Source organism: Pholis gunnellus (genome assembly GCF_910591455.1).
Source record: "Pholis gunnellus genome assembly, chromosome: 13".
NCBI lineage: Eukaryota > Metazoa > Chordata > Actinopteri > Perciformes > Pholidae > Pholis > Pholis gunnellus.
This window is the reverse complement of record NC_136540.1, coordinates 2,310,334-2,337,376: the sequence shown is the minus strand read 5'-3', so window position 1 is coordinate 2,337,376 and position 27,043 is coordinate 2,310,334. Positions and strand designations below refer to the sequence as shown.

General features: G+C 44.2%; 1 protein-coding gene across 1 annotated transcript in view; it reads right to left on the bottom strand.

Moving 5' to 3' along the window:
• The window catches only part of jade2 (jade family PHD finger 2), a gene marked incomplete at both ends in the record, with an annotated part of 137,792 nt that overhangs the window by 52,125 nt on the left and 58,624 nt on the right, over positions 1 to 27,043 (bottom strand). Inside the window, 6 exons of the mRNA XM_079172251.1 lie at positions 5,444 to 5,608; positions 6,912 to 7,415; positions 12,408 to 12,524; positions 16,652 to 16,819; positions 20,180 to 20,391; positions 23,351 to 23,502. Of these exons, the coding sequence (XP_079028377.1) occupies positions 5,444 to 5,608; positions 6,912 to 7,415; positions 12,408 to 12,524; positions 16,652 to 16,819; positions 20,180 to 20,391; positions 23,351 to 23,502 (1,318 nt within the window). The remainder of the gene's footprint in view (positions 1 to 5,443; positions 5,609 to 6,911; positions 7,416 to 12,407; positions 12,525 to 16,651; positions 16,820 to 20,179; positions 20,392 to 23,350; positions 23,503 to 27,043) is intronic.

Here is a 27,043-nt window from a genome sequence, read left to right as displayed (position 1 = left end):
CTTTCTCTCCCCCTAAGGAATAAAGTGCAGTGTTTCATAAGCGTACTGTTCTGCTCCGGGACTGCTGACCTGCCGGGCCGAGTGTGCTGCCAAGTCTTCACCGTGAGAGAGCGGAGGGCAGGGCGCAGAGCGGGCACTGTGCCATCAGACGCTTTGCCAGCCCTGGCCGGAGCGCCGGCGCACTGGCGGGAGGTGGAAAAGACTAACTGCAATTGTTTGAGTAGTTGTAGACGTAAAAAAAAAAAATATTTCCCCCCCTGATTGATCCTCCTCTCCTACAGTCTTCAGCCCTGGCCTTAACTGTAAAGTCCAGACTGCTTCTTTTTTTTTTATCCCTGTGCTTCCAGAGCCTGAGCCTCCACCCTGCACTCCCCACCCAGCTCGCCTCAATTTCTGCAGACTTCTCCAGTTAAATCTCTGACCCCTTTGCTTCAGGACTTAACCTCATCTCAACTACTTTCCAAAACCCAGCCAGCGAATGTTTCTACTCTTTTTAACGGCATCGTTAAGTCGGGGATATACTTGTGCGTTCGCGTTAGGAAACCGCGGCCGTGGCTCAAGAGTTGTAAAGGAGGATTGGCGGGTTCGATCCCTGGCTCCTCCAGTCCGCATGTCAAAGTGTCCTTGGGCAAGATGCTGAACCCCAAATATTTTAAATGAATGTGTGCACGTAGTGTAAAGCGCTTTGAGTGGTCGGAAAGGCTAGAAAGCCGCAATGTAAATGCAAAAGCCTGGGAACTCAGTGGGTAGAGCTGGGTGAAATATCTATTATATTGCTGCCACTCTCGTGTCTGTAAAGTGTGAAGCTAAAGCCAGGAGGCAATTAGCTTAGCTTAGCATAAAGACGGTCCACGGGGGGAAACGGCTAACCTGGCTCTGCCCAAATTAACACATCAGCTATTCAAATAAATGGCCTGAAGCTAATAGCGAAAAATTTTTTTCAGAGTCAGCTCCATTGAGAACTAACATACAAAATCATTCATTTCGACTCAAACATGACTAATGTGCCCATTTTTAAATTTTTACAATATATCTTGTGGCTCTACACTCTATTACTTATTTAAATGGATGACTTAATATTTCCTTTACCAGCAAAGTGTTAAACTGTTTCAAGGCACTCCTGCTGTAGACATCCTCAGCAGGTGCAGGGATTTGCACCGACAACCTTCTTAACACAAGCAACCCTCTAACACACACACACACACACACACACACACACACACCTTTAGCCGGATCCCAAAACACCACATCAGCCAAAAGACAAAAGAAGCAACATCTAGCAGATAACTTACACCACCCAATCACCGCGCGGCACATTGCTTCGGCATGTCGCGCGCCGATTGGATGAGTGATGCGGGTGAAAGGGGGAGGAGGTGCTGTGGGGAGGAGGTGCTGTGGGGAGGAGGTGCTGTGGGGAGTTTTGGGGCGACACTCAGGAGAAGAGTGCAGAAATGGAGAAAGCTCACCAGTGCATTAGGGACAGCACGGTGCAATTCGTTCCATTGGCAGCACTTCAAAGAGGAAGAGGAGGGGGATAATCCACCCCAACATTAGCCCCCGGATTCTTCCTTCACCACCAACATGCGCACGCACACACACACACACATACACACGTATATTCACAAAAGCAGCAAGCTGGAGGGTTCGGTCGTGGGGTCTGATTGGGTTGGGGGTCTAGGGATGACGGGATGGAAGGATGGAGGGGATTTTTCAATTTTCCAGCAAATCAGAGATGATTGGAATACTCTCTCGCGCACGGTTACACACACACAAACACACACTCGCCTTGACACACAAACACAATGCCACGCACACTACACACGTCCACCTCCACGGACGAGACATCACGCCTGAACCGAGAGAAGAAGAAGAAAAAAACGCCACAGAAAACACTGAATGGAGCCAAAATATAGTAATACGAGTTAAAAATATGGGTCAGATATGAGCGAGAAAGCCGTCTGTTTGTGAGAAACAGAAGCAGATATCAGGAGGAGGAAAATAATTAGGAGAGCAGGTGGAAGGACAGACAGAAGAAGAAAAAGAGAGCTTGTGCATCGACAGCCGCTTGAGTAGCGGCGAGCTGTCGACACTCGATTGATGATCAATCGTCCTCATGGGAGACCTGCCAGCGGCACACACACACACACACACAATCAATCCCCCTCTCTCTGTCAGACCTCCGAGCGACGCTGAAGAGGAACGCCGCTCGATTCCCGAAAGCAGCCCCCGAGATTCAACAACTTGTTGACGTTCAAACTCAACACAACTATGAGACGAAAGATTCCTTCAGACAAAGTCCTGGCGGTCGTGTTTGAGACGTCCTGCGTGTGATGAGCGCTCAACGCACTGCAACTTCAGAAACGGAAGAGAAAGAGAGAGACATGATACTATGTCGCATTACATTCAATTTAATTGGTTTCCGTCTGATAAATGAATTATGGGAGGAACATACGGTATGTATCAAAACCATTGAAAAAAAGAACATCTGATAGTGGATATTTATGTCGTCATTGTCAGATATCCAACACTTTTATTATAAATCCCATCGAGAAGAAAAGATGTTTCGACATCTGTGGAGGCCGAATACATTTCAACCTCTTTGTCTGTTATCGTCAGTCCTAAAACATCTGGTCTGGTGCAGCAGATGCATTGTGGGACACACTGAGCTCTAGCTAGCGTAGCATAGAAGAGCTAACGCTAGTTCATGATGTCCCAACTCTCCTTCCAACCTCTCCGGTTAACGAGTATCTCTATTACTCAACGTTTAACATGTTTACAGTGCTTCACATCCTGGCAGATCAATGTTAAATAAGATGATATTTTCCACTGACTCTCTTCAGTTGTTTTAGCTGTTATTGATGGGATGAGTTCACCTTAGAGACCTGCAGTGGTACGGTCCACTTCTACAACACACACGTCAATAAGAAAAAGTGGTCTGCAGGGAGAATTGTGATGGAGTCTACGGATACGCTGACTGGTGAGGAAGTTAGCCTGGCCTTCAACAATCAATAAACCCTGAACCACCGGAGACCACTGTGGTACGGCTTCGGTTACGCAAGTCTACAGGAAACAAAGGCCTCCGTGGAGCAATGTTCCCCGTCACAGAACAGACGATGTATCGAATGCAGTCACTCATAATTGAGTCTTTCCATTATTTTGCGGCGATGCATAACAAGCGGGAAAACACATCGATGGCACGGTGAACTTTCAATCTAGATTATGAAATCGGATCAGCCACTTGTAATCCCACTTGTGTTCTCTGCTTTCGGGGGGAAATGATTTTGCACTTCATCATTTCAAGTTAAGAGGTGAGAAATTGTTATCTTAGAAAAAGCCAAATCAGCCCCGCGGGATGCCGGGCAAAGCTCGCTGATCCATTGGTCTAATCAGAACTGTTTTAGGCCACTTAAATGGTATTACCAGCTGAGATTAAATGTAAAAGCCAGTGATCAATTAAAACCTGTCACCCAATGATGAACTCTTGTTTGTGTGTGTGTGTATTATTCCTTTAGTTTGTTACAAAGAGGGGCATGTGGTTGACAGTTAATTGCCTAAAGGTTGTCTTACTGTGAGCACAAACCAAGGCGAGCCAACTGCTCCGTATCACATCACATGCCCCAAATAATGAAGGAAAATATAGTATAACCACATTATTTGGTTTATCTTAAAGTCTGGGGGGTGGGAGGGATCTTTTTCAACACAGATTATTTTTGGTAGATTTTTTTAGGATAAGATTAAGGTAATGATATCTAACGTTTTTCTCAACATAAGCAACATAGCAGTGCAGCCGCCAGAGTTAACCGTATCCCCCCCTACACTCGGGGGTGAAGTAGATGTTTGGCTGCGGGGAAGCCCGCTGCCATTCGGATTCTGCCGGGTGGATTGCAGGGTCAGAAAGAGGTTTTTAGGAGCACCGCTGCAGTGAATGCCATTCAGTGCACTGCGAACATGAGCCCCGGAGTGAGGTTATGGGAACGGGGCGCGACCAATCCGAGAAACCGAGCAGGGAAATTTACATAGTGGTCAGCATTCAGCTGCCAAGTGTGAGCCGTGTTACTGAAGGCAGTAGAGAAATACTGACCTCAAAACTGCAGCAAGCATTTATGAATACCTGATACTGGAGGTTACGATGATAATTTATTCCTGATCGCAGCTTCAGAAGGCAGACTGCACGTTGCATGCAAGCTTCTTTCTTTTACTTTTATTTCCTGGAATTATTCATAAATGTTGTGTAAACAAATACAATGCCAGAAATAAAGTAAAAAGATCTCGTAGTTTTCACTGTTAATAGGAAGGGAAAGTAACCCTAAACCTAAAAGAATGTAATCATTTATAGCTGGCATAAAGACTGAAACACAGCCCAGTAACATCCCAAACATCTTGGAGTTAATCGCATCCCGCTTTGGCAGAGAAATGTGCAACTATCAAACTCCGCCTCGTCCACAGAGGTCAATGTCGTCCACAGAAGCTGCTGTCCTTTTGGTTTCCCAGTAGCAGTGCTGCTATTTCCAGAGTTTTTCTGACACAATCAAACCCGAAAAGCCTCCTTCTTCAGCTCAACAACTTCCTTCACCAACTGGTTCTTTGGTCTGAGCAGCCGCTCCACAAGGGAGACTTTTGAACATAACCCACTAACACTTCCTGTATCCTACCTTCACACAGGTGCATGTATACGGATTCTACAGCTTTGAGTTGAAGACCTCGCCGACAAGGACCTCAGATTTTGGTTTAGCATTACAGTCTGGCAGCAATCCATCATCACCTGATCCACCTGAACTCCCCAACAGCTGGTGACCACTGAACAGAGTCTTTGAAAAGTTGATATATAAATATATATATATATATATAGTTGGTACCACCTCCTCCTACACTATTCTCCTTGTAACTTTTTAAATCCCAAGAGACATATATTCGCAATTTCTGTGCTTCCTGTCACCTGAGACTGAATTTGAAGTCCGTCCGTCCCAAAGCCAGAAGCACACGAACCAAAACACACCTGATTATTTGAGCAAGAAGAGAGCTCTGAAAGAAGTCCTCTCTGTGCCGACTGACTTTTGAATAAACTGAATAAACTGTCACAGTGAACAAAAACCACAAAGAAGAACCAAATGAATTCTGCTCGTTTTGGTGGATTCTTCACTTAAAATGTTCAACACTGGGTTATCGTTCATTCACTCAATATATCATTCAGCCATTTCATTATGCCTCCATCCTTCAGGCGGCTCATTCATTTAACATTAATATTCATGAAAGCAAAAATCAACTTTAAATGACACCGTCAATGATCATTTTAATTAACATTTTGGAAAAATATAAAAATTACCCCTTAAATATTAGCCTGAATATTGCGCAAAGAAACAACTTTAACAGGCCTTATACCAAACACACACACACACACACACACACACACACACACACACACACACACACATCTACGACTCACCCTCTCCAGGTCTTGTCGGAGGTGTGTGAAGAGCTTGAGGCGTCTGTAGAGGACGTCCTGCTCCTGCTGGGCCAGGTTGTCCACCTCGTCCCTCTTTAAGGTCACCAGAGGTTGATTGAAGTTGGCCTTCCTCTTCATCTTCCAGAACTGATACAAGAAGTCCACCTTGAAGAAGAAACAAAAAATAATCCCTTTTTATTAATCTAACGGTGTTCTTGCGAAAGTCAGCGGATTGGAACATCAACTGCTTTAAATGAATGGCAAAGAAAATACATTTATAGAACTATGTTTGAATTCAACATAATTCTATATAACCTGAATATTTTAAGCTGATAGAAGTTGTATTTAAACTGCTCTCAATCAATTATTCCATTAAAGCATGATACGGACGTTTCATCCCCACGTTTATAAAGCTCTTGCCTGCAGCGACGACCATGTTTAGACGCTAAGCGAAGGCCGTTAATCACAAAAGCCTGTGATTCATCAGGCAGTTCACCTGTGAATAGGCAGCAATTTATATGAGCCGGCACTCTAAATGCAGCTCATCAATACCACATCTGATTACATTTAATTACAAACTCTTCATCTCCGCTAATAATATGAGATGTAATGGATGATCTGTGTGTTTGAAATACCGGGGAAAGATGAGAACAACGTCGTGTGGGCAAATGGAGAGACCGTATCAAGTTTATATTTATTATTAATTTATATTCATACGATTTTAAGACATAATGGACGGAAAGATGCTTCATGGATTTATTGTTGTAGGCGATGATCTCCAGCCAATCACAAGAGGCTTCAGCTCCTTCAGTGGACGGAGATGAAACTTTCTGCTAATGTCTCGCTCTTTATTCCGTTTGGATATTCTATATCCGAATTCCAAATGGAGCATTTTCCGACTAAGACATATTTATTCAGCTTTTAGGAGCATTCTTTGGACATGTATGCAGCACATTCGGGAAAAGGCGTAAACTAGCCAATAGTTTGCAAAGCTGGCCCAAAAGAAAAGCCCACATCTGTGGTTGGAAATAAAACACACAACTACTTTGAAGCATTATGAAGGACTTGGAGATCAACAAAGTTGATGTTCAAAGGCTGTGTTCGCACGGTTGAACAAAAACAACATTTTGACGCAAAGAAGCAAAATGGCACTAGCTGCTCCTGACGTTCCACTTTTCCATATTTTGACGTGAGAATGGTGTAGACGTGGGATCCACTGGCGCCGGTGATGAGGATGCGGCATTGGATCGTGTTTACGTGAATCGGAATATGCACGGCTGCATGTAAACGGGTGGAATAGTCATTTTCATTAGCCGTGTTACAGCTTATTGGGAATGTTGTCTTTTTCGGAATATCTGGTGCATGTAAACGTATTCACTGTCTCACAGTCATTTCTGATGCACATGGAGGTGCATCTATTAGTGAATAAGTGTTTTGTATCATTTCATGTGAATATGGCTCGACCTACCTGGGGGACGGGCAGCGCCAGGTTTTCGGCCACCTCCCTGGGGTCCACCAGTTGGTAAAACTCGTCCTCCAGCTCCTGGAGCTTCTGTTTCCTCTGGCTCACTTTCTCTCTCTCCAGCTGTTCCCGCTCAGCCCGCTCCGATGCCGACACCGGAATCGGATACAATACCGACCTCTGCTCCGCGTTGCTGCCGATGTTTGGTTGGTGCTGATGGTCCGGCCAAAGCTCAGGGCCGAGACCGGTACCGGTACCGGTGGCGGCCCCCCAGTCCGGTCTGGGCGCGGCTGCGTTGGTGGTGGTGGTGGTGTGGTTACCGTTGCTCACGCCGGTCAAACTGGAGAAGTTGCTGGCTGCCGTACCGCCGTTGCCGGCGCTGCAGCTGTGCTCCAGGCAGAAGGACTTGAAGCGCACCTCGTCGTTCTCCGCCAGGATGGTCCTCATCTCCAGGCCGTGGTCGAAGGCGCACGTCACATGGAAGGCCACGATACAGGAGGGCATGCAGCACTGGGCGAGGAAGAAAGAGAGGGAATTCAGTTAAGGGGCAGAGACAGAACAAAGAGTAGTTCATACTCGTAGTACATACATAGTAGTGAAGCCGGCGCAGACAATGACGTAATTGCGACGGGTGCCACGGGCGGGTAGAGACAAAGCTTAAGAGAGCAAACGTGGAGGGAGGAAGGTAGTGTGGGACGGACAAGGATGTAGCACAGACATTTTTGGAGAAGAGAAAATAGTAAGAATGGAAGGTGAAAATCCCATTAGACTGTTAACTATATCTGTGGGTTCATTAAAAAGACATCAGATTGAAATGCATGATGCGTGTTGCTATCTTGAAGCGACTTCACTATTACTCTCTTTCTCTCAAGCAAAAATGGATGTAAACACACAAAGAAACACACACACACACACACACAAACACACACACACACTTTTTTCTTCAATTTCTGTCACAGCTATTTGTTTTAAAGTGTCATTTTCGGTCCATTTCTTGTGTGATCAGGGTTCCAATATGAGTGCAGCAAAGCAGAAAGATGAGCCGAGTCACAACAAACACGGTTTCCTCCATTTCTGCAGACATTCTGGTAACTTGGGATGTGTGTGCGCGCACGCGTGTGTGTGTGTTTCGCTATCCATTACAGGTCATACTAAGAGGCGGCCGCCCACTGAGTCCCTCCAGGCATGGTGTGATTTTGTGTGTGTGTGTGTGTGTGTGTGTGTGTGTGTGTGTGTGTGTGTGTGTGTGTGTGTGTGTGTGTGTGTGTGTGTGTGAGCCCTCGTGGCTGTGTGTTGCTGTCACCGCGTAAAGTGTCAACATGTGCGTGTGTGTGTGTGTGTGTGTGTGTGTGTGCAGGTCGGTGCTCATGCTTATGAGCGTGGTGACGAAAAACCTGACTGGAAAACAACTTCTGTCTAAAGTCTTCACAAACAACCTTTTCAATGCTTTTGCAAAAAGTACACAGCAGCTCTTTGGTGACAGTAAAGCCCACCGAAGTCTCGCAAATAATCCTTAAGTGGCGCATTTGGAAAATGTGAAGCTTGTTGCTGATTTTACATATACAAATCATAAAAGAAGCCAACCAAGCTTATCCAGCACTTATCCTAATAGGAAGGAGGAACGGGACGATAAAGGATTTTATCTCGGATCACGACGAAAAAAAACCACTCGCAGAAAGTTGATAGAGATGGATTTCCATTATGGGGATAATCGTGAATAGCACACACTATGTATATTTTATAAATACAGTGAACATCTTAAAATGCCTCATAGGACCTACTTGATACCAATGAAATAGTCCTTATTAATATAGAATATCTTCCAACGAGCAGTTGCCTTGAACTCGCTCTAGTCTGTGCTACCTCTTTCTCCATCGCTCCTTGTCACAGCCCAGACAACAACACACTGCTTTTGAACTAAAGTAGGTCACCAGTGTGTGAGGTAAACCGGTTCATCATCACAACCTTTCAGCCTTCAGAGGGGCGTGAAGTCAGCGCGAGGCCACTGAGAGGTCGATCTGTTTTTAGCTTGTATTTAGTGAGCGACCACGATAAATAAAAGTTTCTGTTTAGATTCGTTTTTATGCCGCCTGCTCGGCACTTCCTCCTATTTTTTGACTCAGTATTGAAGCTTAGGAGGATAAACAGAGAGACATCATGCCTGAACCACAACTTACATCATTTCTCAACATGCTTATGAATACATGTGAAACCAAAAGCCGGTGTCAGTACCCTTCCAGCCTAGTTGGCCCGGAGGGAACCCTCGCTGAAACGGGCAGAACAGGCAAAATTCCACATAGAAGGGCTGTCCAGCCCGGGAACTGAACCCGGGCCCCCCGTGCTGTGAGGTGACAGTGCAAAAGCCGTCAGCAGACTTTCGGTTTGGTTTTCTTTTGTTTGTTAATTTCTTTAAAAAAAATTCAAACAAATAAAAAAATTGTTTTGGCAACACTTTGCAGTAAGTCGCTTGATAAATAAGTGTAATTCTTAAAAAGGAATGATAAATATGGGATGGGACAAAAAAAACCTTGATCATCTTTGATGTTAAGCACAAAAAGAGCCTCAGTCCAATCAGTGTTTTAATTTGTCTGTGGCCATTACTCCCCCTCCACACACACACACACACACACAGACACACACACTCACACACACACACACACACACACACGCACACGCACACACACCTGCTTAGCAAGTCTAGATAATTAAGAGGTGGCCACTGGACGCTGCCTTATTTAAACGATTTTTCTTTTATATGCTCCAAATATCCTGTTTGGCAGAATTGAAGAACTCAAACATGGCGTGCCTCGGCGTGAGACTGTGGCGTAAGAATCTGGGCCGATCTTTTTTACGTCGAACTCTGTCAAGTGAAGAAATCCTGATGAAATAATTCATTTTAAGACTTGACAGCGCAGCTGCAGTACATCAATGCTGATATCCATCACGTGGATGGAGCGAGGGCCTGACACCGGAGGAATATTGATGATTTGTCCGGCTGTTTTTCTCCATAACCTTTGATTTTCCTCAAATCTACAAACATGTCATGCCCAGTGGGAGTCGAGGCTTTCGTGGACTATCTCCATTTTCATTTGAACACTTTTTCTTTCTCCCCTCAGATATTGATTTGTCTGAATTGAAGCCTTTCATGTGGTGTCCTACATGGTGTAGGCCTACACAACAGAGTGGCAACGATCAGCTGAGATACATCTTAAAGATCGACCTACTTAACATCCAGTTCTCCCCTTTTATCCCGCGCCCTTCGTTAAATTAAACTTGATCTACTCTGTATGAGTGTATCACATATGTATTGTCATCTTCATGTTTTCACTTTGTGAAATATTTATCCCCAATAATCCATGTTTTTTAAGGCTGCACCATTGAATGTCTTGTGCTTAATTTTATACACATTTCCCCCCAAAAACATATTGGAAACTTATTTGGTTTCTCTCTGTTTTTTGGGATCTCCACTAAATAAGACTTTACAAGTATTTAAATCTTAAGGGCTGCCATGATGCTCTGGAATCTGTGAAGAAGACAAACATGAAGCATGAAGCTAAAGTACCTTTCTAGTCTACCTTTGTTTAATAAAGCACACATTTAGCGTCCCATCGCACTTATAGAACTTGGCAATTAATGCAGCAAGTCGTAAAATTCAGAATATTTAGGCCTGAACACTCTGAGACACCCGACTATCGTTATGTCAGCACACATAAAAGAGACACAGCAAGGTTTCATCAGACGGAACGAATGTTTGTTCTCGCCAAATTATCAAAATATGAACAAAGATTTGAAGTATCTCAGAGCAACGTGGACTATAAAGAGTGGTCTAGAAGGGAAGACCTCTGATCCAGTACGAACTGTTTGACCTAGTGTGCATTAAAGACAACATTTATTCCATTGTCTCTTTGACTCCCCCGTGCATAAACCTTTCAAGACGGAAAACCGCGTCGCTATTTCATACTTTTCCCGACATTCAGAGCCTGCACAGGACTCCCGCTGCTCACGTAGCGCTGCATCTCTACCTGCTGTGTGAGGTGGCAGCTGATCAGTGAGCTTGTTTGTACAGTCGCCCGCCTCCAGCCATGGAAGCGGGAGAGAGAGAGAGAAACTCTCTCCCTACGGGGTCGGATTCTGGCTCAAGTACTCGCTGTAAAACTAAAGCATCAATACTGTGACGGCAAAAACACCGTGAAACAAACACGCATCTGGTCACGCGCTTTGCGTACATCCGGCACACATGTATGTACAGCGAGCGCGGGGCTTCTAGGAAATACACCTTGAGGGCACTTTTAAAGCTGAACCGTCCGTAAGCTAACGGCTGTAAAGTGGGTTAGTGTTAGTGTGCCAGCGGGGGTTTTGTTTGCGTACTCAGCAGCATGTTTAAGAGGCGCCGGGTTCAAACGGATCCACCCGCACCCAGCGGGAGGCTAAGAACTATGATGATCTGTGTTGCTGAGAGACTTTTTATGCGTGTGTGTGTGTGTGTGTGTGAGTGTATACTGCTTATAAAGCAAGGAAGCCTGTGTGTTCTTCTTCGCATATATCGAGAATCGCTTATCCGATCTACTTCACTCTTGGCGGGTGTAACGCTGCACCCGAGGGAGAGCTTTTGATGCGAGTTAGACTCGTGACACGTTCAATATTAATAAAGTTAGACTAAACAAGCGATCAGCGCTCTGTGCAGCAGCGGGGGGGGGGGGGGGGGGGGGGCAAAGTTGACGGCTCATACAACCGTACTCGTCCTCTCTTCTATGGAGTTGTATGAACACGAGCGACTGGAAGCAGAATCGAACCAGCGTACCTCAGTGTGACGGAGAGTAGGCCACGACTTTTGGCTTGTTTTTTTTACACAAAGAGTGAGTCTGTATTTCCGCGCTGCAAGATTTGAAATTTCCAAAAAAACGTTTCACCAGCAAAAATACGTCCACTAGTTAAATCCACTCTCCATTCATAAGCGCTGAAGCTACGTCAGATTTGTATTTGATACAACTGTGTCACGGCAGGTGCATCGCTGAGGACCACAAGGAAAGCATGTCGATGAGGCTGTATTTCAGAATGTGCCTCCCGTAATATTGATTTTCACACACAGTCACAACTTTCACCAATTTTATCTTCAAGCTTGCTTTCATTCCAGCTGTGCAGATGATGTGCAGCGTGCATGTAAATGGCATGAAGATTGGAATAGTAATAAAAAGAAGAAAAAGGGGACGAAGAGGAGGAAAGCGCATCTGTCTGGCTCTTAATGGTGGAGCAAAACACAAACATGCCAAACAAACACCAGCATGCCAACAAATGCATGAAAAGCATTTATATATTATTATATATAATTACTACATTCCCTTTTTCCACAGAAAATAATTGATATTAAAATAATAATCCAACAAACACAAGCTCTTAACTTAGTTTAAGGTTATTGTTAAAGTGGCAACTAAATGTGTTTTATTCGTGTTCAGGTAAGGTTTTGGGTCACTTCATGACAACATCGGCGTTTATCCGACGCACCTGTATGCAGGTTCCCGTGTGTTCTCGACACAGGCTGCAGGACAGAGCCCAGCGGCTGGCGGGGATGTGGGACACCTTGGTAATGGGCTCCATCTTCTCTGGACAGCCTATACTCACCTGCAGGGAGAAATACACAAGTCTGAAACAAAGCACGGCGTCCGATAAACAATCAACATTGTGTAGAGATTCATAGTATTTGTTCGTCATCATCATAACAACACTCGTGGCAGTCATCTTAGCGGTTTTATTTGAACATTTGTAGTGCTGAATACAAGTAGATTAATGGATTTGGTCCATCAACAGAAAAGAAATGCTTTAAAATGTGTTTCTGGTTCCAGATTCTGAAATGTGAGGATTGCTGCTTTGGAGGTATTTTCACCATTGGTAGTCGTGGTGCATCATAGCTCAGTTATTTCATTAATATTTCATAAGTCAACAATTACCAGCTGGAGATTCTACTTCAACCATGTTTTTATTAAAGCACAAGACCTCTGGATTAGCTTCGGTCTTTAATCTCCACCAAACCATCCACTCACCGATAATAATAAACTAACTGTGGCTTGAATGATAACTTCTTCAGTGTTTTCCAATTTCAAAAGCCGAGCCCTTGACTTAGAAAGTCTGTCCGTGGACCCAGAGCAGGAACACCTGTGCTCCTTGGAAAAACATGGCTGTGACTCACTCTCTCTCTGAGCGGTCTATTCAGAGCAGCTTTGGCCCCCAGAACCCTTCTCCACCAGAAAGTCATTGACCTGTGCCAACCAGCCGTGCAGAATAGAGTGGAGAGCACTCGTCTCCAAAGTGCCATTTCTTCCTTCCTTCCTCCGCTGCCTGTTTTCTTTCCAAACACCATTCCACTTCTTTTTTACATCCGCTTGTTCTCGCGTTCACGGCATTGCCCTTTTTTCCTTGTCCTTCACGCTCGCTTTAACAAGCTGACGACTGATTTCCGCAGGTCCTCTCTCTCTCTCTCTCTCTCTCTCTTGTCAGCTCATTCACAGGAGGATAGCACACTCGATCTGAGGTCAATTTTCACTCCATTGAAGAGGTCAATAGAACGTAGCGTTTGGACAATGAAGCCCCAGCTGTCGCCGTCAACGTCAGCTTCTCTCATACAGCCGTTGTGCGAAACCGATCGATGGCCAAAAAGGATTTCCACTCTTTGAATCAGAGAGGTTGCACTTTACACAATTCCTCCACCTTCTCCTCTTCAGTTGGTTTGTCGATACTCAAAAAGTCAGGGCTGTAGATTTCCGAGAGTGTGTGTGTGTGTGTGTGTGTGTGTATACCGTATGTGTGTAAGCACACAGCAGGCCTTTTAACATGCTCGTTCCCCTATTAGCAGATTCAAGCCACAATTACATCACATTTCAAAGCCGCTAGATGGAAAACTGACAAAAGTTGAAATCACTTCATTGGAAATGGGTGGAAATCAGAGTGTCAAATGAAAAGGCATTTTTAAAAAGAGGGGCTCCGCGTCTCTGTGCATGCGTCTGTGTGTGTGTGTGTGTGTGTGTGTGTGTGTGTGTGTGTGTGTGTGTGTGTGTGTGTGTGTGTGTGTGTGTGTGTGTGTGTGTGTTGTGAAAAGCCGTTTAAAGAGGGACCTCTCTCTGGGGGTTGAAGGCAGAGGGCTGACGGCAGCTACACACACACAGCGCTGTGGGGGGGCTGTATCGTTTGAAGGCTGGGTGGTGTGTTCATGCACACACACACACACACACACACACACACACACACACACACACACACACACACACAATCCAGCACTCTCTATGAATGGCACTCTTACACACAGAGCCTTTTTTTTGGAAAATTTCCACTACTATCATATTGAGTCAAAAACCAGCCAGTGTTGAGATGTGAGTGTATATTTGTGAGGACGTCTGCTATTAAAGCCTCTTTAGATCGTGCGAGCACACACACAACAGTCTATGCAAGGACACTCACACGCATAGACACGTGAAGCACAGACATGCAAATGATCTGGTTTTTCTTTTTCATCCCTCCCTCCTCGGTAGGAAGAGAAAACAAAAGCGAACGGAGCAACGAAAACAATTAGCCCAATCAAGGGTGACAGAAGGCAATTAGAAGTAAAAGGTTTGAGCTACAAAAAGTCGCTCCATTACTGAGAATTCTGCTGGTGGAGTGTGTTCCCGACACATGACTGACAGTCTTAACAGTTTAAAGGTGTGTGCGGGGCGTGAAGCCACATCCGTTCCCTGAAACCTCTGAATAGAGCGGGCTGCTTTATGTCCATGTGGGAGCTTTCAGATGAGACGCTTCCAAAAGGTATCATCGAGACACATCAAGTGGAGACGAGGCGAGCAGGTTCCTCGTGAATCTATTGAAATGACTTGCAGACTGACTAAAGTGTTAGGTTTGGACTGAAGGAGCTACATGAAGTGTTTCAAGCATTTATTGTAAACAAGGAAACCCAAATGGGGAAAAGGTGCGAGTGTTTCTTAAAATCGAGGCCACATTTCCTGAAAAACCTTTTGGATTGTTTCAAGTACTCTCACATGGTACAGCGAAAGAGTTATGGGTCGCTGCAATCCTCCATCCTCTCAGCTGAAGCTAATATGAGACTTTAACACTCGGGGTTAACAACCGCTAATGGGCCTTTTTCACCTCAAGTGATGCGTTTTGTCCTGCAAGCCAGTGACCGGACCAATCGGTGTCCTGTGAGGAGCTACTGGCAGCTACGAGCATGAGACGACACAGAGTTTGGACCAACATGATAGCCAATAACTAAATAGTTCACATGAACATCTTTGTGTCAGTCCAAATGTTTCCTATTAACACCTAAAGAAACATTGCATGAATCCAGTTCACTTGAACTTAAGTTTGCATGCATACAGAATGTTTGCCCACAGTGGTCTGCGCTGCCACCACATGCATGCTCCATTCTAAATGGGAGAGATTTTTCTTTCTCCATCCTCCGTCTGGCGAAGATTGAAGAAAAGCTTTTTGCGTCCAGTCTTTTCAGGAACATGAATGGTGGGATTCTGTTGATGCAAATGGTGAAAAGAAAACCGGTGTACCTGAAAGAGTGTGCAGTAAAGAGTGTGCGGTAAAGAGTGTGCGGTGAAGAGTGTGCGGTGAAGAGTGTGCGGTAAAGAGTGTGCTGTAAAGAGTGTCCGGTAAAGAGTGTGCGGTAAAGAGTGTGCGGTAAAGAGTGTGCGGTAAAGTGTGCGGTAAAGAGTGTGCAGTAAAGAGTGTCCAGTAAAGAGTGTGCAGTAAAGAGTGTGCTGTAAAGAGTGTGCTGTAAAGTGTGCTGTAAAGAGTGTCCAGTAAAGAGTGTGCAGTAAAGAGTGTGCAGTGAAGAGTGTGCAGTAAAGAGTGTGCTGTAAAGAGTGTGCTGTAAAGAGTGTGCAGTGAAGAGTGTGCAGTAAAGAGTGTGCAGTGAAGAGTGTGCAGTAAAGAGTGTGCAGTAAAGAGTGTGCAGTAAAGAGTGTGCAGTGAAGAGTGTGCAGTAAAGAGTGTGCTGTAAAGAGTGTGCTGTAAAGAGTGTGCAGTAAAGAGTCTGCAGTAAAGAGTGTGCAGTAAAGTGTGTTTTCAGAGATGGATGCAGTGTCTTTTGAGGTGAGGACGGGTTGAAGTGAAGTTCAGTCAAAACACAAGTGCAGGAGTCAAAATAAGCAGTGTGTGGGTTGTTATCACAGCATCTTACACACCACGCAGTCTTTCAGGGGCTTTTTATTCTCTTTTTCTTTTATGGCGTAGGCGCCTCGTCCAAGAGCACCAATTCGTGTTCCAACACACATTCAACACCAAGCACATACTTCAGGTTTATGTAGCTGCTGACTCCACTTAACTAATGCAGGATAGATGGCTTTTACACTAATGTTGACAATGACTGCAGCTGTATGCACTCACACAAATGTAAAATAAATAATTAAATAGAATAACAGCCTCACGTTGTATGCCTGCGTCAACCGGTCATGTTGCAATTTATTAAATCCATGTCTGTCCAAAACGACAACACTTCAAATAGCGTTCAAGAGAATGGGCCGGACGAACCGACAACCAGAAGATATAAAACACTCTTTTAAAGCCACTGTGCAACAATATCCAACGCTAAAACAAACGGGTAAAAGAGGAGGCATGGATGCTAATTTCTCCATCAAGCGCAGCCCCAACACATCTCGATGTGTGTGGAGTGTGACGGAGATCAGAAACACACACAACATACAGGTAGGCCTGTCTTTGATTGGTAGGTCTTTGTGCCCCTGCTCGAGTCTCACCTCAGGGATCCATAAGGCACAGCTGACGTGGACCCACTTGGTTCCACTGCGGGTGGGCTTGAGGGCCCCCCCTCTCTTGGGGCAGAGCAGACATTTGGGCTGGACGCCCAGAGCGCAGGTCCGACACAGCCAGTTCCCCTGGGGTACCTTCAGGATGCCGTAACAGGCCTGCGACAGGGGGGGAGAGAGAAGTTAGCAGAGGTGATGACGTGCAGAAGACGAAGAGATTATGTCTGAAGGCAACAAAATCCACCTCGTCGGGTTCGTACGGATTAACAAGCGAAATATAATGTGTCGATCGCTGCACTTTAAAAACCTGCTTTGGTACCTTTTGGACAGAGCCAGACGAGTTGTTTCCCCCTTGCTTCAAATCTTTTTGCTAAGCTAACCGGCTGCTAGCAGCAACTTCATACTTAGTGGACAGATATGAGAGTGGTGTCATTCTTCTTCTTCTTCTTATCCAAAAATCCAAACCAATGAGTGTCTTTCACAAAAATCTCAAAATATTCCTCTAACGTGGTTTGCCCCATTAGAGGGTGGACAGTTGTTGTGCCAAATAATATTAAAAGACAAGACAGACGTCTGTTAGCAGTGAGAGGAGTCGCCCCTGATGGCCAAGAGAAAGAATGCACGTTTCAGGTATTTCTTCATTGGCTTCACTTTTGCAGCCTGAACTGGTAGAAAATAGTTTGCAAACAATTGTTTATTGATGGTATTTTATGTGTCCTGATGCATTAAGTTGATCTCATTGCTTAATAAAGTAAATATTTGGTGAAATAAAGAGCTCGACATCAATCACTTCAGTGCATGCATGAGACGAAACATGTTCATTGTTTTGAACCGGGATGATCCTGTTTTCTACCTTTTTCTAAATAACTCTATTTCATGTACAGGCAGCATGTTCTTTCAAACACATTGTCAGTGAACACAAGGCAGAAAATGATTTCGGCTCATTTCAGCACGCTATGAAAATAAACTTGCAGCAATTGGAAATGTGCTTTGGAAACACAATCTATTACAGCCACTATTGACTCTAACCACCTCTATTATTTCATCTTTCTTTGATCGCGGTGTGTTGTCAACACAAAATGATTGCAATGAAGCTGCCGTATCAGAGATGTGATAGTGTGTGCCGTGCATTCACAGGCCATGCCATCAGGAAATGAAACCCAGCAGACACACAGTGAATACACACGGGACACTGCGAGACGGATAATGTGACTTTTGGAGGCTAGAATGTCCCCACAGGCACGAAAACAGCCTCTGCTGGCTTCTGTATAACTTTGAACAAATCATTTGAAAGAAATATGTTTAACTGCTTCCATAAAGAGGCAAGAGACTGCAGAGAGACTTGATTTTAACCAGCTGCACCACAAAGCCACCCCATGGTTTTGTTTTCATGGCTTTTCACATTTGGAAGCGGCATACTTTCAGGGGTTGCTGCATCTTAAACCGAAAAGTAATGACAGTCTGCTGCTTATTTCCTCAGATTAAAACAAAACTCCTCGCTTTTTCCCTTCTGAATCCTCTTAAGAAGTTATGCTTACTGCTGCTCCAATAACACACTACAACAAAAAAACATGCACTCTTGAACAATTCCTCCACATATTGTATCGACTTACGGAAGCAAGACATTTTCCACATGCTGCTTGGTGTTATGCAGGTTATTGTATCATCAACACTCCGCCCATTTCCCCTTTCTGCCAACACATTTGAGTGCCCTGAAAGTTTTTCATGCCAACATAACAGCTTATGTTTGAAAGGCTCCAGCGCCGTCGGTCAGAAACAGAATGATTTTATCGTTAGATATGATTTACCGTCGTTCTTAACGCCTCTTTCTCCTCCATTACTATAACGCCTGCGTCAGATCTATCAAATCTCAACTCTAACGAGTCGAATCACTCTATCGCTCTTTTGGTCGAGGCCCAAATGAAATTGCACGGTGAAAAAAAGAAAAAACTGGGCATCCCCAAACATGATTTCAAGACCCACTGCTGCTAAATTCAGGCCTGGCCTCAGGATGCAATCACTCGTCTGACTCTACAGAAGGAAGGCTGCATCGAATGTTATATGACTGAAAAGCTGGAATACATCAAGAGCTAATAAAACAATGGAAAGGTATAAAGAACTGACTGAAAGCAAAGAAAATGAGACACCAAGGACTTCATCAACCTTAAAAGCAGTTAAAGCACTTTATTGATGAAAGGTTTTATTGATGAAACAAAACACTTCAGTAAGCGGAGCATTTTCCACCTGCTGACGGTTAGAAAGACGGCCAGGGAAGCAACAGTCAGTGTTGAACGTGTTCCGTCTATATCAGCTTTATCATTACTGAATACTCCCTCTCGATATTTGTTACTTGTTTCCATGACTCCTCGTGTTTGGCACACAGTATAAAAGAAGTGGACACACAGTCGCCGAGACGTCAGCCATCGGTTTGTGGACGGCCGTTGTTGAAGCCTTGAGTTTGGCATCGTGGCCGTCGCATCTTGATTTTTGTCCGTCTCCATCTCGTTTTTTCGCAACCAGAAGTGACACGAGACAGTGGAGCTAAGTACAAACCGAACCTTAGAAGGTAGCCACGCCCTAAAGCATCCCCTGCTTTATGGTCTGTTTGACTCTAGCTGGACCATCATTTACTAAATGAACATCATGCTGTATTGAAGAAGACTTGAAACTAGAGATTGAGACCATAAACTCATGTTTACAATGTTTACTGAGGTAATAAATCAAGAGAGAAGTAGAGTCATTTTCTCATAGACTTCTATACAACCAGAGGAGTCGCCCCCTGGTGGACATTAGAGAGAATGCAGCTTTAGGACACTTCAGCATCGGCTTCCCTTTTCAGAGGTTGCAGCCTGAACTGGTCCCGATAGTTTGTAAACTGTGTGATGCATTGAGTTTATCTTTTTGCTTAAAGTCAGTAATTGGTGAACTAAAAGAGCTAGACAACAAACACTGACCTTTTTTTCATTTGAGCACATGCATGAGATGAAACAATTTTCACATTTTGAAACTGGGATGATCCTGTTTTTGTCCATCTTTTTCTCAACAACCCTTCTTCTATTTCATGCTTTTTAACCCCATTGAGAGTGAAATTTTAGGTCTGCAGCTGGATGTAACTATTTCCATCCAGCGTCATAACAGCAGGAAAGCAGAGGCAGTCTGGTGACACTAAAGGTGTGTCAGCGCCAACGGGGCCGACAGAACAATTAACACCGTGTCCCGGTGTAACAAACACCCCGGCGGCCCCCTCGAGCCTCGAGATGTCAGAGGTACCACTTGTGAAGCTGATACTGTGCCTGCACGCTCACGCCGATGATAAATGAAGCCCCGGGGGAGAAAAATATGAGTCGAATATGTAAGGCAGCTCTGAGGACAACAGCAAAACCTTGTCTTTGAACAACCTTGATTTTCTTATTCTGTAAAAGAACGTTTAAAAAAAAAAAAGCCACGAGGATGAGTGCTACTTAAAAACACGGGCACACATGCGCTTGAAGAGAGAGATGAGCCACTTAAATATCTGACCTGATGGACGCAGACGTTGCACTTGTCGCAGAAGACCATCTCGTTGCCGTCCTCTCCCTCTGGCGAGCGGCAGACGTCGCACACCACGTCCTCGTCGTACTCGATGCCCAGGCCTTCCTCCGTCTCGATGGCCTGCCGCATCTTCTCCTCGCACGCGCTCTCCAGCTCGACCAGGACGCACTCCATCGTCAGCTCGTCCAGCTCTGGCAGCGCTGGTGGGCCGGGCGACAGAAAGTAAAACTTTAAAAAGTGTTATATTGGAAATACTGGGCCAGGACAGAGCAATTAAAAAGTAAGAGTGCAGTAACAGGGTCAACACTCAAGGTTTTTATTTTCGACATGGATAACAGTAATGGAAAGCTGCTCAAAACGAGTGAGCCAAATTTACCAAATTCAGGGTTTTTTTGGGCCAAAAAACCCTTTAATTGGAAATGCTCAGGGCTTTCCTTCACATGTGTCGCTCTCTGTTTTCTTTCTTTGGATAAAAATGTGCAGAAAATGAGCGGCAGGACGTGGGCGTGTGTGCAGTTGACCAGAGAAACGCTACATGTGCTCTGTCACTACAAGCCCATTTTGCAATCAAAGCCAACAAAATAAATAAAAATGTGTCACTCAGCCCTTCTTGCCGACAGCTCAGTTCACTGTGCCAATATGTGTCGGCATTAGCATTCATGTTCCTGCTCCATTTGCATCTCAAAGTAATGCCTTGCTCCCAGGCTGGTTAATAGTTGATGAAAACTGATTTAACTAGCAAATGAAAGCTTTCTTCCTCGTAAAAAAAAGCGGGAAAGTAAACAGTCTGGTTTCCAGGACGGTGGCAAAAAGATGTTGAATGCTATTATCTCAATATGCAACGAGATTTACAATAATTAGACAAAATGGATAACAGCAAGGCATTAAACCTAGCTACATTAAAGAGGATTAATTGGATTTTTTAAATACAAAAAAAGCATTTTAGATGGCGTTACTTGGAGACCGTAAATGAAACGAAGACAAACACAAATCAAATCACAATCTGCAGAGTTGTGTGAATCTTTTGCTCAGACACAAAATATGAAAGTTGCACCACGAGGTGCTGAAGAAACTTTTGCCGTCCTGGAGTCTGTAGTCGAGGATTATTTATTGATTTACTTGAAGGATTCAGTTGGGAGTCATTTTTTTGCCTCCTGTGTCTCCATCCGTTATTCATGTCACTGAATCCCTTCCCATCCCAAAAAGATTTTAAGAAATGAATAAATATGCAACTTTATTTACTGGTTCTTGAGTTCATTTACAACCTGAGCTGCAGTTAAATATAAAGAAATGGAGCTTTAGACCAAAACACTGTTTCACTTCCAAATGATCTTCAGATGTGAACATTTGCTGCCGATGCTGCAAACAAGTCAACTTCATTTTCCATATATTAGGCGTGAATCTGACCATGAACACAAACTTTGGTACGCACGAAGAACTGAAGGAAAGAAGCCGCAGAGAGAAGGGAAGTAGAGTTAGATATTAACCTGCATTGACATTTACACCATGAACTAACACACACACACACACACACACACACACACACACACACAGGAGGGAGGGAAGCAACACCACCGTTCACACATATCTGAGAATGTGTGTGTGCAGCGCAGTGTATTTACTTTATATTTATCTCCTGTGAGTGTGTTTCCGTGTTTGTTCATGTGTCGGCACATGCAGATGCACATTTATCATGTGTGTGTGTGTGTGCATGCGCTCACGACTCAACACACACACACACACACACACACAGACCAAAGGCAAACACACACACTGAATATCTTTCTTTGCTGCTTTTATTCTGCACTTTGTTGATGCATTCTGTGGCTTCCTGTACTTCTCTATTCCTATTTAACTTTACTGAACGCTTTAAATGCCATGACGCCTGATATTCAATCGTGTCTTTTCTCTATTACTTCTGATAGGCAGTAAGTTTTCCATTGTGTTGTGCTGCTGTGATGACTTAGTTCTCTGCAATAAATCTAGTTTCCTCTAAACTGAATAATTTGAAAATCAAATAAAGCCCAAAACTGAGAACAATGTTTAAAATTGCCAGAATTACAGCATGTCCAGTATCAACACTCTGTCTCCAAGTACACACACACACACACACACACACACACATGCATACAGTAAGTGGAGGACTGAGATAGAAAATGCTGAGTCACCCGATCATGAGTCCAGAGTCGTGCAGCCTCGCCCAGCGGAACCAATCAACCGTCTGTTTGTTTGTTCTTGCATTGAGGGTTATGAGAAAAAACTAAACGCTTTCTGCTCCAGGAAGAGCCAATGTGTGTGTGTGTGTGTGTGTGTGTGTGTGTGCTTGTTTGATTTAAGGAGAATGTGTCCCAGAAATAAAGGCCCGAAACCCCGGCGGGGATTTATAAACACAATTAGGACGCTCTATCTGAAAGGAGCCGATCAGATATGGAATGAAATGGTGGAGATGGGAGAGATGCTCGGGGGTCAGCAGGTGTCACCGTGGAGGCAAAATGGAGGATGTAGCAGAGCAGAGGAGGGAGAAAGCGACAGTAACTGCAGAAGAAGAGGAAAGGAGCGGGTGATGATGGAAGAGAGTGAGGAAAGTTTCAGTATCAGAGCATCTGCAGGTTTCAGAAACCACACTTTAAGGCCTTTTTAGACGTTTTTAAATGTTGCATTTCAGAGAAACGGCTGTTGAAGTTGAGCTTTGATGGAACGTATGAAGTAAAAGTGATGTGACTGTGAAAGGACAGGTGTGAAAAAGAAAAGAAATGAAGCTAAAAAGATGTCAAATCCTTTGCTGGTCTCATTCCTCGGGGAGCCTTTGATGAACTGACCGTGATGATAAATGAGGACAGTTTACATAACTTAAACGCATCCTTATTATTCTGTCAATTTGTTAAACCGGCAGCTTTAATCATAAACAAAGACTCTCTTAATCGTCCATGTTTCTTCTGTTAGTGCTGAAACATCGAGTCAATTAATCGATGAGTCAACTGACAGAAAGTTCTGATAACGTGGAAATCCTTCAGATTCCAGTCCTGGTTGATTTGGCCACTCCTGTGCCTTTGAAAACTCTTTCGACATTTAGTGACGAGTATGTTTTTCTGTTCAATGTCATAGCGCTTCTTGGCCGTCATCTATGAAATCTGGGCAGCGAGTCTTTCTCGCACTCACCCATCTGTCTGAACTCGTGGTTGACCAGCTCCAGCCAGGCGACGTCCAGGTCGTCCAGGTCGTAGCAGCTGTAGCTCTGGGCGGGAGGAGGCCGGGCGACGCTCTCCGTCTCCTCCGGCTCGCTGTCGGAAAGGCCGCCTGTCGACAGCGACCTGGAACAAACACAAAGATATACAAGCGGAGAGTTTGTCACGTGGTACTGGAAACACAACAACGACTCAAAAAAAAGAAAAACACCAAACACGGAGCCGCAGATTGTCTTACAAAATGAAAACTTAGCTCATTATTATTGCCGATGGGTCGTAATTCCAGTGGTTGATTGACAAATTAATTAAGCAATAACATGCAACATGGAGTGCTGTGGTTGTTGGCACCTGTGAGCTGCAGTCGTGTATCAGCACACTAATACGGCACAACCTCAAGTCTGTTATTACTTTAAAGCCACGTTCACGACATTAACTCCACACGCGGCTGTTTCACATTCACACAGTTACACCCAATCAACACGAGGTGAAGAGTCACGTAACACCCACAGCTGGTGTCTGGCCATTGGTCCAGAATAATATAAATGACTTTATGTATAGTTCAATTATAACTATATAAATTAAACCTTAACCTTTAAAGGATTTACCACGTTAATTAAGATAATATAATCCTAATGATTCCAATATAAATAACGTATTTCTCTTTATTACCAGCATGAACATCGTGACTATTTTTCATTTTAAGATCTTGACAAAATAATGTAAACTTTGAGGTAACTTAACCACAAAAATATTCCCCTTTCCACCAAAATAAGTGTGAATATGGAGTTTTTTTAAAACACGGAAAATCCACTAAAAATAGGCAATAGACCCGTCCTCTCCCCCCTTACATAATCTATTTATACTTTCTTTTGTTGAGACAGAGAAAGGTCTCAACAAAGTACTTCTTTGCCATTTTAGTGTCAGAATGTTGGGGAGATACGTGGAAGCACTTTGGCGACTATGGAGAGAAGAAACCGGTCATCATCTGCGTTAACGTTCACTTCTCACATCGGAGTGAACAGACTCAGGACCTGCAGCCGGTATTCTAAAGAGGGCGGAGAAACGGTGAAACCCTCGTGACACAGATTCAGGAAACTGACTCTCGGTGGGTCGTCTCGGGTTCTAGGTAGAACCCTCAAATTGTTCCAGGTGGAAATAAAAAAAGTTTGTTTGAATATGGTTCTAGTTGGCTTTATCTCTTGTTCTTGCTGTACATAAAAAACATGCTCAGTGACAAAACAACGAGATCCTGCAGCTCTCGTGGTAACAGGGATCATGTAGAAACCTCGTGTCTGTCCAGTCAGGTCCTGAGCTCACGGTCCAGAAAGACCGAATCGCAGTTTGACGGATGCCAAAAAACAGTAAAAGGGGTTAAAAAATAAAAAAAAGCAATCGAAACAATGACAAATCAAGTGGTTGTAGTAGGCAGCAGTGGCAGGAAGCTCCTCCAGGCCAGAGTCTGGTCTCTGGAGCCCCGGGGCCTGAATGTCTCTCTGTGTCAACAACAGCAGGAAATGGGGTCAGGAACTCTGCTCGACCCACTGGGAGCCAATAAAGGCTCAAACACGGTCTCACACACACACACACACACACACACACACACACACACACACACACACACACACACACACACACACACACACACACACACACACACACACACACACACACACACACACACACACACACACACACACACACACACACACACACTCGTGTAAAAACCTCTGGGTACTGTAAGAGCTAATAGACACATATAGATTTGCACAAAATAAGACCGACACGCACTAAACACACACATCAGGCAGGGAGGCTCCACTGTACAGTTCACACACACACACACATATTCTCCACAATAGCTCTGTGTTTTGCATATTAACACACACACACACACACACACACACACAGCAGTGATTCACACGCTCTCCTGCTGAAGTCGTGACCTTTGTGTGAAAAGGTGAAGTGTGTCAGTGATCAAAACAACAAAACAAAACAACCTTTAGCTTTCCCTTCAACGGCTCATTATCACGCCGCTCGCTTATCATCATCGTCCGTCCGTCACCGCCGTCGCCCTCACGTCAAGCAGCACTGCGATCATCATCACCGCCACCATCATCCTCCTCCTCCTCCTCCTCATCATTATCATCATCATCCTCCACATTATCATCACCACTGCTGCCTTCATCCTCACAACAGCTGCCACAATTTCATTCACTAGAATGGCATTCCATACGTGCTGCCAGCTCAGCAACAACGTGAAGTGAAAATAACGAAGAAAAATCAAAGAAGTCATTCCTGGACTGTTGCTCGAATGTCAATTCTGACTAAATCACTTCTGGGAGTTATTCTAATACCCTATAAATATGTAAATTGGAGTATTTATACAATATTACACAATATCTGTCTGCACCCTAAACAGTGAAATTAACTCTTAATTCTAACAATGCTCATCCCTCCTCATTTTTCATCCTCACTTTCACTCTTGTTCTCTTCTTCTTTCTTTAAGTTAAGTTGAAATATTAGAGTTCAAATTTTAAGTATCTTCCCTCAATTCTATTCATGCAGTCGTCCTTTCACTTTTCCCACTTTTTTGTTTCTTTCAGTTTAAAATTGAAGTTTAAAATTGAAGTTTAAAGTTTAAAGTTAAAGGTTTCAAGTTTATTTCTAATTTCAGAAAAAGAACTAATTCTTCTTTCTTAGACGTTTGTCTGATAGTGAAAGCACGCAAATCTCTCCATGAACAAGAAAAACACTTGTGATTACATCAACTTCTCCTTTGGCCAAAGCTTTTAGTGCCCTAAATACTCTGTGTCACCATCCCAGCAATATGTGCATCAGGCATCAACAGCACTTTCTCTGCTGACACTGCATCCACTAATCCAGTGGTTCTCAAACTGTGGGGCGCGCCCCTCTAGTGGGGCGCAGCGGTATTGCAGGTGGGGCGCGGGCGAAATGCAGAATTCTTTTATTTCAAGAACTTTATTCATACCTGCAAACTTGTCGCTTTTCGGCGAAATTCGCCGTTTTGAATCAAAATAGCGCCAGCGTTTCTCAGATTGGAGTGAGACGAGGAGAAAAGGTGATGTCGTGACCTTCACAATAAAACATCTTTCATGTGACGCGTCGAGTCTTGGCCAATCAGCGTTGAGATGTCTACAGCGTCTTTCCCTCCGTTTAAAATAATAACTTTGTTGGGGCATGAACATTTTTCTTCCTCCAAAGTGGAGCGTGACAGAAACAGTTTGAGAACCACTGCAACTAATCTCATAAAAAGGTGAATATCTGTCTGCGAATGACCAATTTAGACCACCAGTGCAGGATCAATGCAGGCCAAAATGTGATATCATTAATGAATCAGAAGTTCTACTATCTCGCTGTGAGGACAAAAAGGCAGAGAACTGAACCCTGTGTTGGTCCGGTACCGCTCTGATATGTGACACTGGACAAACAGGAGCGGCCAGTCAACTGGCAGGAGAGAGAGAGAGACAAAGACACACAAGAGACTCACACACACACACACACACACACACAGGGAGAATAGGTTTCATACTGGAAACACTGGGCTGGTTGTTTCCGTTATGTAATGCTAAAAGCAACGTCAGTGTCTTATTCCATTGGTGGGCGGTGTTATTGCATTATCAAAAGATACGGCGGGTGTTATTCCATA